Below are 17,492 nucleotides of genomic sequence, written 5' to 3' on the forward strand. Positions count from 1 at the left end.
CACTGCACTAGAAATAGATGTGCCCAATGAGGTGTCGGCATAGGATGAGGCACTTGCCCCGAGGAGGCGGGGTAGGAGGCCTAGAGCTGCTCAAGTAGAAGAGCAGCTACCACCAGTTTAGGATCAGTCTTTTATGGCACAGGGTCCCATGCACCCAATGACCGCTACTCTAGCTAGTTTGCAGAGGAACATCGATATGATGGCACAGTATATGGTCCACCCTCCCCAACAGCAGCAGTCCACCGCACCAAGAGGGGAACCTTATAAACAGATAATCAATTTCAAGAAGTTGGTGCCTAGTACTTATGATGTGTCAGATGATGCCTATTGATATTTGGATTCTTGCAGACAGGCAGGAACAGAGTTGCAGTTGACTGATAGAAGACTTATAGAGTGTATACAGCATGTCATGGGGCCTATGCCTAGACAATGGATGAATAATTACATATTACCTCGGATGGAGGGTTTGTCATGGACCCAGTTTGTGGAACTGTTTATCAACTGGTTTGTACCAGAAAGTTTCAGAGATCAAAAGCAGTGGGCCTTTGAGGCCTTAAGGTAGAATGGCAAGTCTGTAGATGAATATGCTACATAATTTTTGGAACTGAGCGGTATGCCCCTATAGCAGTAGCTACAGAAACTATGAAGGTGAAGAGGTTCCTAAAGGGGCTTGACAGGAGGTATGCAAACCTGGCCATGATGTCTGATCAATCTTTTGATGTGGTGGTTGATCAAGCTAGACAGATTGAGATTAGCTATGCTGTGGATGACAGCGAAAGGGCAAAGAAAAATAGAGCAGAGGGTTCTTCAGGTGTTCCCCATATGGGTGCTCCAGATAGCGGAGGCCAGAGTAATTACAGAGGAAGAAATAGGAATAAGAATAGTGGTTTCAGACACAAATCTCGAGGATTCAGACCAAGGTACGGATCCAGCAGTGGTCATAGTTCGGGATACAACAGTTCTGAGTCTGGTTCAGGATCCTCCTTTGCACCTTGTGCACAGTGTGGAAGAGGACATTTAAGACCTTGTATGATGGGTTCAGGAGTATGCTTCAAATGTGGCCAATAAGATCACTTTGCTAGGGAATGCCCCGTGTTCAACGAGCCACAGTTGGGGTCACAGGGTTCTGTTGCAAATGTTCCTCGTCAGTTATATCTTTGTGCTTCCAGCATGGCAGGCAGTCAGTTCAGTGGCCAACAGGGCCAAGGACAAGGGGGGCATGGATTTGGAGGCAAGTCAGGAGGTAGAGGTCAGTATCAGGGTTCTGCCACCCAGGGTAGGGGTTAAGCTCGGGTTTTCACCCTGACCCACCAGGATGCTCAGGCTTCCACTGCAGTTGTGACAGGTATTCTTCTAGTCTGTTCCTATGAGGCTCGTGTTTTGATAGATCCGGGTGCTACGCACTCATTTGTCTCCCCAGTGTTTGCCATGAGATTGGGTAGGAACCCTATAACTTTAGAATGCCCTTTGTCTGTAGCTACCCCGCTTAGTGATAACATAGATGTAGATATGGTTTTTCCGGGTAGCCCAGTAATAGTGGATGGAAAGATCCTCCTAGCAGACTTAGTTCCTCTACCAGTAATGGATTTCGATGTAATCTTGGGAATGGATTGGTTGGCAACTCATTATGCCACTTTAGACTACAAGAACAAAAAGGTGTATTTCCACACACGGTGTGGAAGAGTTTAGCTTTGATGGTGACAGAGCGTGGCTCCATATAATTTGGTGTTAGCAATTAGTTCTAGAAAATGTTGAGGTGTGGATGTTAAGGGTATTTGACATTGGTAAGAGATACATCTATAGAAGGTGTTAACATGGAAAATGTTCCTGTTGTTAGAGAATTCATGGATGTCTTCCCTGAGGAGCTTCCAGGGTTGCCACCAGGAAGGGAAATAGAGTTTTGCATTGATATTGTATCGGGTACAAACCCCATATCAATGCCGCCTTATAGGATGGCACCAGCAGAATTGAAGGAGACAAAGGAGCAACTACAGGAGCTTTTGGACAAGGGTTTTATACGTCCGAGCACTTCACCCTGGGGCGCTTCTGTTCTATTTGTGAGAAAGAAATATGGGTCTTTGAGGTTGTGTATTGACTATAGACAGCTGAACAAGGTGACTGTGAAGAACAAGTATCCACTTCCTCGGATCGTTGATCTGTTTGATCAACTCCAAGGGGCTAGATTCTTTTCCAAGATAGACCTACGATCAGGCTACCATCAGTTGAGAATCAGGAATGAGGATGTGTCCAAAATAACATTTAGGACTAGATATGGTCATTATGAGTTCTTGGTGATGTCTTTTGGACTCACTAATGCACCATCAGCCTTCATGGACCTGATGAACAGGGTATTCAGGCCATTCCTGGACCGTTTTGTCATCGTATTCATAGATGACATTTTGGTATACTCTCGGACCGAGGAAGAACACGTGTGGCACTTGAGGATGGTTTTTCAGACTTTGAGGGAGCACCATCTATATGCTAAATTTTCAAAATGTGAATTTTGGCTAGAAAGCATCTCATTCTTGGGACACGTGGTTTCTAGTGAAGGCATTTAAGTAGATCCTAAGAAAATTGAAGCTGTAACTGATTGACTTAGGCCTACAACAGTCACTGAGGTGCGAAGTTTTCTGGGTCTAGCTGGCTACTATAGGCGTTTTGTGCAAGATTTTTCCAGGATAGCAGCTCCCCTAACTAAGTTAACTCGGAAGAATGTTCCATTCATTTGGACAGATGATTGTGAGAAGAGTTTCCAGAAGCTTAAGGAGTGTCTAACCACCGCCCCAGTGTTGACACTACCGATGAGTGGTGAAGGATATTGTGTACTGTGATGCCTCCAGAGTTGGCTTAGGTGTGTTTTGATGCAATGGAAAAGTAGTGGCTTATGCTTCAAGGTAGTGAAGAGGCATGAATGCAATTACCCCATCCATAATTTGGAAATGGCTATAGTCTTTGCACTAAAAATCTGGAGACACTACTTGTATGGTGAAGTGTGCGAGATATACACTGATCATAAGAGTTTGAAGTACATCTTCCAACAGAGGGATTTAAATTTGAGACAGAGGAAATGGATGGAGCTTCTAAAGGACTATGATTGTACCATCCAGTACCACCCTGGGAAGGCCAATGTAGTAGCAGATGCTTTGAGCAGAAAATCTTTTGGCAGCTTGGCGCACATATCAGCGGAAAAGAGACCGTTGATTCAGGAAGTACATGAGTTGATGGATCAAGGTCTAATCTTAGATCTTTCAGATGAAGGGGTATTGCTGGCTCATTTTTCAGTGAGACCAGACCTGCGAGATAGATTTAGAGTTTCCCAGCACAGAAACCAATAATTGATGAAGATCGTAGAAAGAGTACAGCAGGGTGAAGGTGGTGAGTTTGGATTTGCCAATGATGGCGCCCTAGTGCAAGGTTCTAGGATATGTGTGCCCGATGTGGACAATCTCAGAAATAAAATCATGTGAGAGGCACACTATACACTGTACAATATCCATCCAGGCTCCACCAAGATGTACCATGATGTGAAAGATAGCTATTGGTGGAATGGCATGAAGAGAGACATAGCAGACTTTGTGTCCAAGTGCTTGACTTGTCAGAAGGTGAAGTTTGAACACTAGAGGCCGTCAGGGAAGCTGCAAGAGCTTCCTATCCCAGAATGGAAGTGGGAGATGATTACTATAGATTTTATGACTGGGTTACCTCATACCACGCGAGGATATGATTCGATATGGGTAATTGTAGATCGCCTGACTAAATTAACTCACTTCTTGCCTGTGAAGATCACCTATTCTGTTCTGTTGCACAGTACACCCGACTCTATATTCGAGAAATAGTTAGATTGCATGGAGTTCCGACTTCCATAATATCTGACAGAGGGCCCCAATTCACTTCTCGGTTTTGGAGGAAGTTGCAGGAGGCACTTGGCACACAGTTGAACTTCAGTACTGCTTTTCACCCTCAGACAGGCGGACAGTACGAAAGGACAATCCAAACACTAAAAAACATGCTTCGCACAAGTGTTTTGGATTTTGGGGGTCAATGGGATGATCAGCTACCTTTGGTGGAGTTTGCCTACCACAATAGTTACCATTCCATCATAGGGATGGCACCCTATGAGGCACTATATGGAAGAAAGTGTAGGTCTCCTCTGTGTTGGACGGAAATGGGAGAAGCGAAGGTGCATGATGTAGACCTAGTGCAGTACACTTCAGAGATAGTTCCTTTAATCAGGGAATGATTGAAAACAGCTTTCAGTAGGCAGAAGAGTTATGTAGACCCTAGACGGAGGGATGTAGAGTTTGCAGTAGGCGACTACGTATTCCTGAAAGTTTCTCCGATGAAGGGAGTCATGAGATTTGGAAAGAAGGGCAAGTTGGCACCTTGGTATATTAGACCTTTTGAAGTTACGGATAGAGTTGGAGCAGTTGCCTATCAGTTGGAGTTACCACCCAACCTTTCTTATATTCATCCTGTATTTCACATCTCCATGCTCAGAAAATACATTCCTGATCCTTCTCATGTGCTACAGCCGGATGTAGTAGAGCTGAAAGAAAACTTGACGTTTGAGGAGCAACCTGTAGCCATAGTGGACTATCAAGTGAGCCAGTTAAGATCAAAACAGATCCCTATGGTTAAGGTTTGTGGAGGAGCTAGTCAGTGGAAGAGTGCACTGGGGAGTCAGAGCGGGACATGCGTAGCAAGTACCCTTATCTATTCAATGTATAATTCTGTACTTTATTCTGCCTTGTGTAAAATTCGAGGACGAATTTTCTGTAAGGGGGGAAGAATGTAACACCCCAAATTTTTAAAATTTATTATTTTGTGAGTAATATTAATATTTTAAATTTTTTTAAAATTTTAGGAAATTAATTGAAATTTTTTGGATTTTCGAAATCGGGTTTAATTTTTCAAAAATATAAAACTTTGATGATTTTTAAAAATTAATTTAAAGACCACATGGCAAAACTAAAAATATATTTGGAGTCTACGAATTTTTCTGAGTTTTCTAGAATTTTTTCAAAATTTTTGGACCTCGTTTTCAGTCCCAAGACAGAGTAAAAAAATTCAAAATTTTGTATCCTGAATCGAACCGGCCGAATCAAATTGGATCGGATCGGACCGGTCGAATCGGACCGGCCCTTTTCTTTTTCTTCCTTCTTCTCCCTCGCGCCCCCGACCTCTCCCCTTCCCTTCCCGTTTTCTCTCTCCTCCCTCACCCCCAGGTCACGCCGCTGCCTCCCCAGCCACCCCACCTCGCCGGCGCGCCGCCCCACCACCTCCCCACGGTCGGCCGACACTCCAGGCAGCCGGAAAATGCCCGCGAAGGCCACCCGACGTGCGCGCACCGTTTCGACTTCCCGGCCAAAATTTGGCTGATCCGACCACCTATTGGGCCGGGTCTTTGTCAAACAATATCTATACCTCGAGAGCTTTCCATAGACACCAAGAACACCAAAATCCATCAAGCGGTTTGTCCAATTTTTGTCCGGAAAGTTTTAGCCTATTTTGACTTTTGGACTAGATTTCTCGCAAACCGTGAACCCCATGAGAAAATCGAGAATACCAAAGCGCTCTACTCATCGAGAGCTTCGCGGCAATATAAATTTCAAAATTTTTCGACACTATTTTTCGGTGGGTCCCACGAAACTTCATAGTATTTTTCCGAGCATTAAATGAGCTTAGAAAATTCAGTAAAAATTTTATACTAACTCCCGTGTAGTGGGCTTCGTGTAGGTACCTTCAATTTGTGGAAATTTGACAGTTGTCTGGGTCAGTGAATTTCTAGCTAGACAAATTGGCTACCGAAAAAGTCTTGGAATTGGATCGAGATTTTGGCTGCCCCACCATTATTAGACATTCCGAGCGCGTTTCTGGAGTCGAAATCGGCATAGGTAAACCCGAACCTTGCTTTTTCGTAATTTTCTAGTGCTTAAATGGGATTAAAAATCCATAAAATATTTGTGGTAGCTCAGAAAATTATGATTCTTTTTGCATTAGCCTAGTAATATTGCTAAGGACCACGGGGCAAAGTTTTAGAATTTTTAGAGCTTATTTGGGTAGTTTTTGCAAAAAGGGTCAATTATAAGGACTAAACTGTAATTTTACATCGTGTTATTGATGACTGTTTGGATGGACCTAGGAGGGGCTGTGAGATATGATTAAGTTGTGGGTATATGGTATGCGAATATAGAAGTGTGTTTTTAGCCTTTTTGCAAGTTGGGTAGGTCCTAGGTATAGGGGAGACTCACGATTTTCTGCGATTTATGACGTCTTTTATCTTTTTCTTAGATTGTATTGAGTCAAATTTATTAAATGATTGTAATAAAATTGTCAAGTAAGCCAAGACAGCCTTCTTCCTTCGCTCAACCGCCACAGTGACTGCTGTCAAGTCTGTGAGTAAAATATTAATTTTAATTGTAATTTCGATATTATTATATGTTCAAGCATGCTCATGGATCACTTATATGTATATGTCTATGTAGTTAAACTCTAGGCACATTTTATATTGCATTCACAACTGTTAAAGTGCTATGGATGTTGCTGTGGTAATTTGGAGCAGTGTGCGTGCGTTGGCGTGCGTGTGGTATAGTGTTGGCTATGGACAGGACGGGTAGACATGGATTGAGATCTTCGCTGGGACTCGGTCCTTCGGTGTATACACGTCTTGAGTTCTTCTCTGCGACCCCGATTTGTTTTATTAAGCAAAATTCAGGCTTGAGTTCTTCACTGGCACAGGCTGGATTTAAGAGAGTTGTGTAGGGGATCAGCTCTCATATATTTATGATTTGATATTACTGGTTGTGTGAGTGCTCCAAATTATCTTTTTGCTGTTATGATGTGAAAACATTGCTGATGTTGCATTTCACTCTACAGGGTGCATTAGCTTTAGATAGTTATAGAGATTATGGTTAAAATTGATATTTTACTTTCTGAGTCGAATGCTCACTCCTGTTCATTATTTTTCAAGCTACAGGAGGATTTTGCTATGGTTAACCTGCTTTTCTCCTTCGCAGGTTGTTTATTAATGTTTATGTAATTTTATTAGCTCCTAGAATTTTCTCATGTGTTAGAAATATTTATTTGATTTGGGTCTGTAGTATAATTATCATGTTGGACCTGTAAACGTATTATTATATGCATGTTTGATGGACTGGATGAGGGAGCTGAGCTCCCATTTATTTTTATGACATTTGAATATGTGGAGGGTGAGCTGAGCTCTCCAATTGATTATATATTGTGTTTACAGGTCGGGTGAGTCAAAAACTCCCCATTGAAAGGTCCATTTTATGGCCGGACTCACATCGATTGAATTCTTGAAATTGTGCCCAAATGGGCCTTAGAGTTCTGATAAGGAATAGTTAGGCTTACTATGGGCCTCGGGGGCTTTAGGCTGGCCCAGGTCCGACCTATAGGTTGGGTCGTGACATAATTATTCTAATAGATACAAAGTGAACTATTGTATATGTTCAAAGAGATGCAAATGCTTTATAAATAGCAGTTTGGAACAAAAATCTATTAACTTTTCTTTTTTATCTCTTCTCTTCATTTTTACCTATAATCAACATTATTATTCTTTAATTTATTCTTGAGAGAATTTTAAAATTACTGTCTAGATTTATATTTTGGTTATCATCCTTGAAGGATCTGCCTAAAACTACCTAACTGTAACATAGTGGGGGTTTTACTCTTTGTCAATTTCATTATATTGAGAGAAGCAAATACTCCATATGATATTTATTGCAAATTGACTGGAAATTTTGATAGAATAATTGCTCAAATTAAGTGTGCTATTGTTATTGGTTGCTTAATGTATACTATGCATTACACTACTCCTAATATTGCTTTTACAGTATGTAAATTGTTAAGATTTACTAATAATCCCAGTGTGGAATATTGAAAAAAAAAAAAATTTCAAGGGTTTTTGGATATTTAAAAAAGGAATTATAAACTATAGATTATTCTGCGATAAATTTCTAATTATGCTAAAACCATATAAAGAGTTGTATCTATTCAAAGAGTTGTGTCCCTTGACCAAAAGATGTAACTAAATGAAAAGATGCAATTCTTCTAAATAGTTACATGCATGAAGAGATGAACTTATTGGTCAAAAGGTTGGTACATTTTGAGTAGTAAATATAAGAGCCTTACAAGTTATTTGTAAGAAGTAACAAAAGGACAAATGAGTATGCATTTTTGTGTGTGTGCAAGTTTAGCTTGGTTCTTTATTGTTCGATACTCTCATTTTAAACGAGTTATGGAGTAATTTATTTCTGCAAATAAGGTACATATCTAGGCTAGTTATGGAGTAATTTATTTCTGCAAATAAGGTACATATCTAGGCTGTGAATTATTTTTGTAGTTCATGTTATAAACATATGATTATATGGTTGACTTGTGAAACAAATATGGTGGAGATCCTAGAGTTATACAAATGGCAATTGAAAAAGTAGTACTAAGGATAATAAGTCAACCTTTGGTTAGGTGTCCACTTTAGATGGAGGTTCTGTTTCTTAGACATCAAAGAAACAAACTTGTATAACTCATTTTACGGTGAAATCTAAATTTATAACTTTGGCTAATGTTGGTAAAGAAGCAGAATGGTTGAGAAACTTGTTATCGGATATTAAGTTGTGGCCACAACCTGTGCCATCTATTTCTTTATATTATGATAGTCAAATCATGATAGTTAAAGCTTATAGTAAAATATACAATTGAAAGAATATACATATAAGCTTAAGACATGAAAATATAAGATAATTAGTCTCTAATGGTATTATTATCATGTTTATGTTAAATCCTATAATAATCTAGTAAATCCTTTAATAAAAGGGCTCTTGAGAGTTATGATCATAAGTACATGTGCTGATTAGGATTTAGAATATTCCATTAAATTTACTAATGATGGAAACCCTACTTTATAGTATTATTGCTAAATAAAGTTTAAAGGGTAACAACAAGTCATTAGTAAATGTTGTAATTAAAGTACTTAATGTACTAAGTTAATGGAATGAGGATGAGTATTTATACTCTTAATGAAGTTTAAAATTATTACAAAGGAAACTTCACCTATATGAACATAGGAAGTAGTGCCGCTTTAAAAAAAGCGAGAATAACTTTTGTAAATGTTCATGAAAACAGGAGGTAGCACAAGGCCATATTCGTGCTAAAATTTTGTTGAACTTTTTAAGTCGAACTAATTGATTTATCTGTATAGTATTTCCGATTCTATTTAATAGGAATCTAGGTTCAAGCTAAGGCCACCATAATTTTTTTAGAACTTTGAAGTACTTATACTAAGGAAAAGTTTAAATCAAAAGATACTTTTCATTATGTATGAAACAATGGGATCTAGCAATACAAGCTAAGTAGGGGATTGTTATAAATAGCTTATATGTTAGACAATATAGAGAAAAAGAATTCTTATATTGTTAAAATATAAAAAAGTGAAGAATGACAATAGTGAAATATGTATAGAATTATATATATATAATTCAATATATATTATTCTATTATGGCACTTGGCACGTATATGTGTGAAATAAAATAATTATCTTATTGTAATTTTCATAAATAAAGACAAACAGATGTGTTTATTAACAAGTAGATATATCTATTAATAAACAAGATATGTCAATTCTATACAAACAGTCATGTTAATTTTATACAAACAGTCACAACTGTTTGTATAGTTGTCTGTTAATAAACACACATGTCTATTCTATACAAACAATCACAGCTGTTTGTATAGGCATCTGTTAATAAACAGATATGTCTATTTTATACAAAAGTCACAACTATTTGTATAGGTGTCTGTTAATAAACAGACATGTCTATTATACAAACAATTGTATCTATTGGAGATAGATAGATGTGTCTATCTAGTAAAGGTGCCATGACTTTTCATTCTTTATAAATATGGATGAGTTTTTCAATCCAGAAATATACTACTTCTGCTTCTTCTTCTTTTCTTCTAGTCTCTTTAAATTTGATTCGTATAAAGAGTTCTTAAGAGAAATCTTCAGGAGTTGCTGTCTGCAGATTTCAGGCTTTGTTGTATCCTGAAGGTATATTGTCATAACCTTGCAGCAATCTAGTGGGAGCAATTAATACCTTAAAGATAGTGATTCATCACGCCTCAAAGCCTATTCTACACCCACTGCCTCAACATCTTGATCTTCCCAGGTTCGCTGGGCGCAGGGATCATAAAGTTTGCAGTCTTCCTTATGAGTGATGGCAATGGTGAAAAGGTAGGTTGGGTGGGATTAGAGTGGGTGAGTTTGGAAAGGAAGAGGGTTTTGGGAGAGGAAGAGGAGTAAAGGAAGGAAGGGATTAGGGATTGGCGAGAAGAATTGGAAAGAGCCATTAAGGGAATTTTCAAGGGAGCGAGAGAAACAAAGGAAGAGAAATTGGCATTTTTTTTTTATAAAAATCCAGCTTGGCTTGTACACATTATCATCTCGCTTAAGAGACCATTAGAAAACAGTGCAAAGGACTTTATGTAGAGCTAAATTAAAGTTGAAAGATTTTTGTGATACAAATTAAAGTTCAAGGACATTACTGAAGCAACTATCAAAGTTCAAGGATAGTGGGTGAACACCTATCATCCATTAACACTTTCCTATGATATAGACCAACCTTTGTAGGAAGCTGATTAAAGCATGCTCAATGAAGAAAATGCTTAACCTTACCCAACACATTAATGTTCCAAAGCTTCTTCCACACTAAATCAACTTAATTTGAAGTGGAAGCTCATGAAGCAGAATAAACTAGATCATATAATGCCATCTAGTATGCACTTTTAACACTCAAATCACTAGTCTGCAAAAAAGCCAAATAATACAATCTCTGGACCGCCTCCTACTAAGTGGAATGTCACATATTTGAGTTGCTTCAAATGGCAAAAAAATCCCATCAATAACCTCTTTTCTCCAACACCACATATCATGATTGATCAAATCATTCACATACAAAACTGAATATAGGAGGACGGGGGGGAAGCCACCTATCACACCATATATTGATCGATGCCCTATTGCCCATGAGCCACCTAGTTCCTTTCTCAAGAATCAACCTAGCTTGAACAATTGAACGCCAAGTATAACTTCGCCTAAAACCTACCGTGGTGTTAAATAATGAAGATCGAGGATAGTACCTAGCTTTTAACAATTAGGCAATTAGTGAATCAAGATCCCTCAACAGGCACTAAATTACTTAGCTAACATGGCTAAACTAAAAGCATACAAATCTTGGAAACTCGCTCCATTGCCACACTTTGGTTCTCACATTTTACTCCAAGCATACCAATGAATCTTCCTCTCTTTATCTTGTTGATCCACCAAAATCTTGCTATTTGGCTTTTGATATGCTTACAAAGCTCATTAAGAAGCAAGAAACAACTCATGGTGTAAGTAGAAATTGACTAAATAAATGCCTTGAGAGGACCTTTCTGCTAGCTCTTGAAACGAATTTCCCTTTCAAACTTTTAAGTTTTTTCCCCACTTTGTTGCGCAAGTTTCTGAAAATATGTTGCTTCTTCCTAGCAACAATAGCTGGGAGACCTAAATATTTGCTATGTTGATCAAACCCATGGACACCAAGCTGAGATCCCAGCCTTTCTTGATGGTCAACAAGAACCTTCTCGCTGAAAGAAATCTTCGATTTTTCAAGTTAATTTTTTGGCCTGACGTTGCCTCATAATCACTCAAAATGCCAGCAATTTGAATTTTTTTAACAAAAAGAAGCAATACACACACATACCCAAATTATAGTTTAATATTCTAAAATATGCATTTTGTTAGTAGAAAGTTTGAGATTTGGCTACAATTACTCTCAAATCACGGAGGTTGTGATCTATGGTGCAAAATTAAAACGTTTGAATCTAATTAACAATTAGCGAAAAGATTTGATCTTGTCTATCCAATTGGTTTTGATATTTAACAAAATGACTTTTGTTTTTAGGGAGTAATTATATAATGGAAACTTGCATCTGTTTACCCACTCTTGATGCGGCAAATTTCAATGTTAGAAGAGCTATAACGTATGCAGAGAGCAAAAAGGAAGCCCTACTAGTTAGCCCATTGCAACTTTGATATTGACTTGGTGCCAAAGGGACTTATCTAAATTCTCTTTATTTTTTTTAATTTTTTTATTTTTGAATGTTGACCTTAAACTTCGCTTCATATATGATGCTTGCTAATATCTGTTAAGATTTTTATTTAAATTAAGAAATTTGAGGTTTCATTGTGTTTACACTGATGAGAAAAAGCAAACGGGCCATCAAAAACTGATGCCATGTACATTGTCTGCAATCTCTACTTATGGAATATACCTCTGAGTTTTATTCAATTTTTTTTTTTTTTGTATTTTCTTGTAATGATGAAGTTGCTTAAACTTATAAGAGAAAAGATCTTTATGTGTATTCATTGATTTAGAAAAGATTTCTAACTGAGTGCTATGAGGGAAGTGCTTTGGTGATCAAGTTCCACTCATCCGAGATATATCAACAGCACAACTATTCAATACATTTCTATATTAGTTGTTACAAGCAAAATTATCCGCACGATGTTGCACATTGTTATTATTATATTTTACAAAATTTAGTTATTTATTTAGTGATAAAAATAAACAAATTAATAAATAAAATTTTTATTTTTTTATTTTATAAAAAAAGACTTTTTCATTCCCTTCAAATTATCCACTTTATTTAAAAAGTAGTAAATTTATTAATATTTTTAATATGTTCATATTTAATATATATTTTTATTAATAAATATATTAATAATATAATGTACTTAGAGTAATTAATATGAGTAATCTAGTATTAATGTAATTTATATTAGAAAAAGAATAATAAAATTTGTTATTTCCATACATTAAATTTTCTTTGTCATTGAGGTTGAGAGGCTAAAAATAATAATGTTGAAAAAAGTATTTAATTATTTTAGAGTTCTTATAATAAAAACATGTCAAATTTAATTTTAAATTACTTTTTAATACTTTCTACCTAACATACTTAAAAATATACATTTTGGTAATGGCGTATTCAACAACAATACTAGCACACAAGAGGGCGTGCGCACGCGCGCGCGCGCGCCACACACACACACACACACACACACACACACATATATATATATATATATATATATATATATATATATATATATATATTTAATGATAAGTAAGTAATATTATAAAGACGTGAAACATGAATTTGAATTTTTAATTTATATATTATTATAAATCATCTTAGTTATAGTTATTGTTAAGCTAAAAAATTTAAAAAAATAATAAAAGTATTTGAAGGAAAAAAGATGTTTTGGAAGGTTAAAGTGTGTGTCGTAAATGGATGGACAATGTTATCAAAAATCTAAAAAACAAAATTAGTAAAATAAAAAAAAATATGGTTTCTATTTAGAATTTAACCTTACACATAATTAGTTGATGTGTATTTCTAAAAGTGTATTTTAATTATTAACCTTTTATTTTATCAATTAAATAGTTTTCTTTATTAGAATTCATTCTTTATATTAGAAAATTCAAATGCAAAGAAAAATCCTTTTTTTTTTTAACCTTTTTATCCTTATTATGTATTATATTGGTCCAAACTGACATGTTATTAAGCAATGCGATAGTCATGGAAATTTTAATTTAATATTATCAAAATTTTTTCGAGATTATAATCAAATTAAAAAAAAAAAAGAAGAAATGTGAAAATTAAAAAAACAAAATTAGTTAGTGAGAAAGAAAAATTGGCAAAGCTGAAATTTTATAAACCCGTTTATTAATTAAAAGCCACCACTACAATAGAGGAAAGGAAAAAAAAAAGATTTAAAAAAAAAAATCCTGTCACAGTTCACGTGAACAATGACTTCATATTCTCTTTTAATCTATAAATATGAATGGTGTGAAAGACAAAATGTGAAATTGTCAAAATTTGCAAGTCGAAAAGAAATTTTCAAAAATTTCACACTTTGACTATCTATAATCATTTATGATTTTTGTGCTACACATGAAGCATGATAAATAATCTCATCATCATTCAATCAATAACTTTAACTAAATAATATTGAAATTATTTTCAAAACTGTGATACTTTGATTTCAACTTTCATTTAAAGTTAGATTAATCAAAAAAATAAAAATTTCACCTTTCAAGTTAAAAAGAAATTTTTCATTAAAATATGTAATTATTTTGCTTACACAAATCAAGATGCAAATTATAAAAATTTCATCTCAAACATGTAAGGCTATTATTCATATGTGTTTGTTAGGGAATTACACTTAAACAAATATATAGGGAAGGAAAAAACACCACCAAACAATCATGGAAGAAGTATTAATTTTCCTTTTTTTTTTTGTATATAAAAAGAAAGTAGATAAGTTATTTTATACTATATCGACAAAACTCATATATTCTTACTTAGATATAGTATATTATAAACACAAAATATAATATGTACAGTGAGATACACATGTGAAGTACGTGAAACTCACGTATTTGTGTTTTTCACTAAGGACAACTGTAAATGAACTGACAAGAAAACATTGAAGTAAGACAACAAAATAAGTTAAACCCTAGCATGAAACACATGTATGTATCCTTGAGCTATATAGTAAGTTTGTCTATAAATAGCAACAAAACACTTGCCTGAATCACTACACCAAGAGATTAAGCCATTCGTTACTAAAAGAACAGCAGCAATGGCTCCCAAATTTTCCTATCTTCTTGCAACCTTCCTTCTACTGCTCTTTTCAATCCAGCTCTTTATAGCTCAGTCTGAAGGTCATGAGGGGAAAACTCTCAAATTTCTTCAAAGCCTAAAGGAAGTCCAAAAGGGCCAAAATGTTGTTGGCCTTAAGGAGGTCAAGAAGCACCTCAGGAAATTTGGATACTACCCAAGTGATGATACCAATAATCTAACTGACGATTTCGATGACCTTTTGGAGTCTGCACTCAAAACTTACCAAAAATTTTACAAGCTAAAGGTCAGGGGAAGTCTTGATTCTGCTACCATCAAGAATATGATGATCCGACGATGTGGAGTACCTGATCTCACCAATCTCACATCCTCATCAAAACCAACCAGCAGCAGCCACCACAAGTCGAAAATGTTCCACATGGTTTCACACTATGCTTTTCCCGAGGAAATACGAAGATGGCCATCTTCTAAGTATCAACTCACCTACACGTTTCGCTCTGGAGTTCAAAACCCAAATGAGGCAGACATGAGGTCTGCGTGCTCGCGAGCTTTTCAGAGATGGGCAAGTGTTTCCCAATTCACTTTTCAAGAAGCATCTACAGGTTCGAATGCTGATATTGTAATCGGTTTTTATAGAGGTGATCATGGAGATAGAGATGCTTTTGATGGGCCTCTAGGAAAGGTGCTGGCTCATGCATTTTATCCCCAAGATGGAAGATTCCATTATGATGCAGATGAGGATTGGAGTAATAATCCCAACATGAACCAATTTGACTTGGAATCTGTGGCTGCTCATGAAATTGGTCATCTTCTTGGGCTTGCACACAGTCAGGATTCAAATGCCATTATGTATTCAATAATTCCAATAGGGACTATCAAAAGGGAACTCACCCAAGATGATATTGATGGCATACATGCTCTCTACCCTAATTAATCAACCATAATCTTTGTTTTACATGGAATAATCAAAAAGCAATTAATTCACGTGGTCATGTTTAATTATCAAATATGAAAGGATCTTAATCCATATACAATGGATATTATTTTAAATTTCATATTTCAATATCTGCTATTCTAAGCTTAATAAAAGTGCCTTTCTTTTTAAGTTTAAGAATTTTTGTGTTTGCCATAAAAATTATAAAAGAGAGAAAGGCTAGCCGTCAATTTTTTTTTTTTTCTTATTTCACGTAGAACACATATATGGGACAAGGCAAATTTTAATAAAGTTATGGTAATTTTGTTAAGGCATGATAATCTGTATTATTATATTAGGAATCATTTATAACCTCTTTTAAAATAAATTAAGATGGTACACATGTGAGATTATATGAATAAAATTAATCACAATAAAAATTTAAAATAAAATAGTAAAGTATGAATAAAAGAATATTTAATGTGGTAAAATTAATTAGTTAATAAGCAAGAATTATTGATAATATTTAAAGAAATCTCTGATTTATATAGATCAGTTTAAGCTTATTGCTGTATATATATATATATATACGGGTAGAAGGTATCCAAAATATTGAATCCATCCACATTTCAATTCAAGCAATAAAATTTACCACAATTTCATATTTTCTTTATAAAATAATTGCAGTGCTAAAAATATAGTAAAAATTTTTTCTTTTCATACAATACTGATTAGTATTTGCTTGTAATAATTATATTGTAACCTTCAAACCAATGTAAAATTTTAGTTGGTAAGACTTTGTAATTAATTTATGATGCAATGCAAAAATATTTATTTCGATTGCAAAATTGAAATCAAAATTTAGAATTTCGAAATTATCATTGTTTTATTATAAGCATAGAATTTATTAAAAAATTAACTAGGAAAAACTTTGAGAGAGAAGATACAAAGGCTAAAAGGGACCCCAAAAAATAGAGATTAAAAAGCAAAAGAAAACCTAAAGCCACACACTAAACAGCTGGTGGGCGAGGGAACATAACCAAAAACAGAGCACCTCAAACTCTAAGAGCAGCAGAACCTAAGCTACAAAAACTGGTAAGGACCAAAGCTGACAAAACAATAACTAAAACATAGCAAACAACCATTGCAAGCAACATCGAAAAAAAACACAAGCAACATGGCAACCAACAAAAACCGAATACCCAAATAATCGCTCATCAAAAAAGGAGAAAGGAACCGAAAACAAAACTTAAGGCATACCGCTCTGCAAAACCAAAACAGATGGAGAGCGAAGCAAAACTCAAAACGAAAAAAGGGGTGAAAATCCTAACCAACTTAATCGATGCTCTTGAAACGTGCCCGTTATTCGTGAATTGGTTTGAGTAAAAGTTGAAGCACCTCATCAATAGGTTGGTTTGTGTAGTAAAAGACTTTATATCTTTTAAGCAATGTCAGTGTTCTTTCTTCATCAATGGAGAAAATTCTCGTTAGGAGCGCTTTACTTTATAACAGGCCTCCTCCGACACAAGCAAAATCAGGCCTAACCGAGTGGTTTAGGAAACACCTGTGGTCTCCTATAAAAAAATTTGAAGCACCTCCTCTTTAGACCCCGAAAAGGATGAACCCAAATACTTACCGACTGTTAGTCTTTCTCGCTTCTTCTTCAGCACTTAAAAGGACTGAAGCATCTAGAGGAATCGGGCTGGAACCAATAACAAAGCGCCGATGATGTAGATTCGTGCGGCAAATGTCACTCTCAGCAAGCTTTTCGATTTGAGAACTGGACGAAGCTGGAGAGCTCAACTGCTTACCCTTTGATGTCTTCTTCCTTTTGCCAACATGGGAAAACTTTGGAGAAATATCTAAAAGTTCTGA

The 17,492-nt window shown here is 35.9% G+C and overlaps 1 protein-coding gene across 1 annotated transcript; it reads left to right on the forward strand.

Annotated features, from left to right (window-relative positions):
* The first annotated feature begins 14,665 nt into the window (after window positions 1-14,665).
* LOC131176000 (metalloendoproteinase 2-MMP-like) lies at window positions 14,666-15,809 on the forward strand. Its single transcript, XM_058140972.1, has one exon. The coding sequence runs from the start codon at window positions 14,706-14,708 to the stop codon at window positions 15,636-15,638; it is 933 nt and encodes a 310-aa protein (XP_057996955.1). The 5' UTR covers window positions 14,666-14,705; the 3' UTR covers window positions 15,639-15,809.
* The last annotated feature ends 1,683 nt before the right edge of the window (window positions 15,810-17,492 follow it).

This window comes from Hevea brasiliensis, chromosome 18, assembly GCF_030052815.1.
Source record: "Hevea brasiliensis isolate MT/VB/25A 57/8 chromosome 18, ASM3005281v1, whole genome shotgun sequence".
NCBI classification, from domain to species: Eukaryota; Viridiplantae; Streptophyta; class Magnoliopsida; order Malpighiales; family Euphorbiaceae; genus Hevea; species Hevea brasiliensis.

What these genes read in the sequence shown, in the direction of transcription:
- LOC131176000 (XM_058140972.1), top strand. Translation starts at nt 14,706, where the DNA reads ATGGCTCCCAAATTTTCCTATCTTCTTGCAACCTTCCTTCTACTGCTC.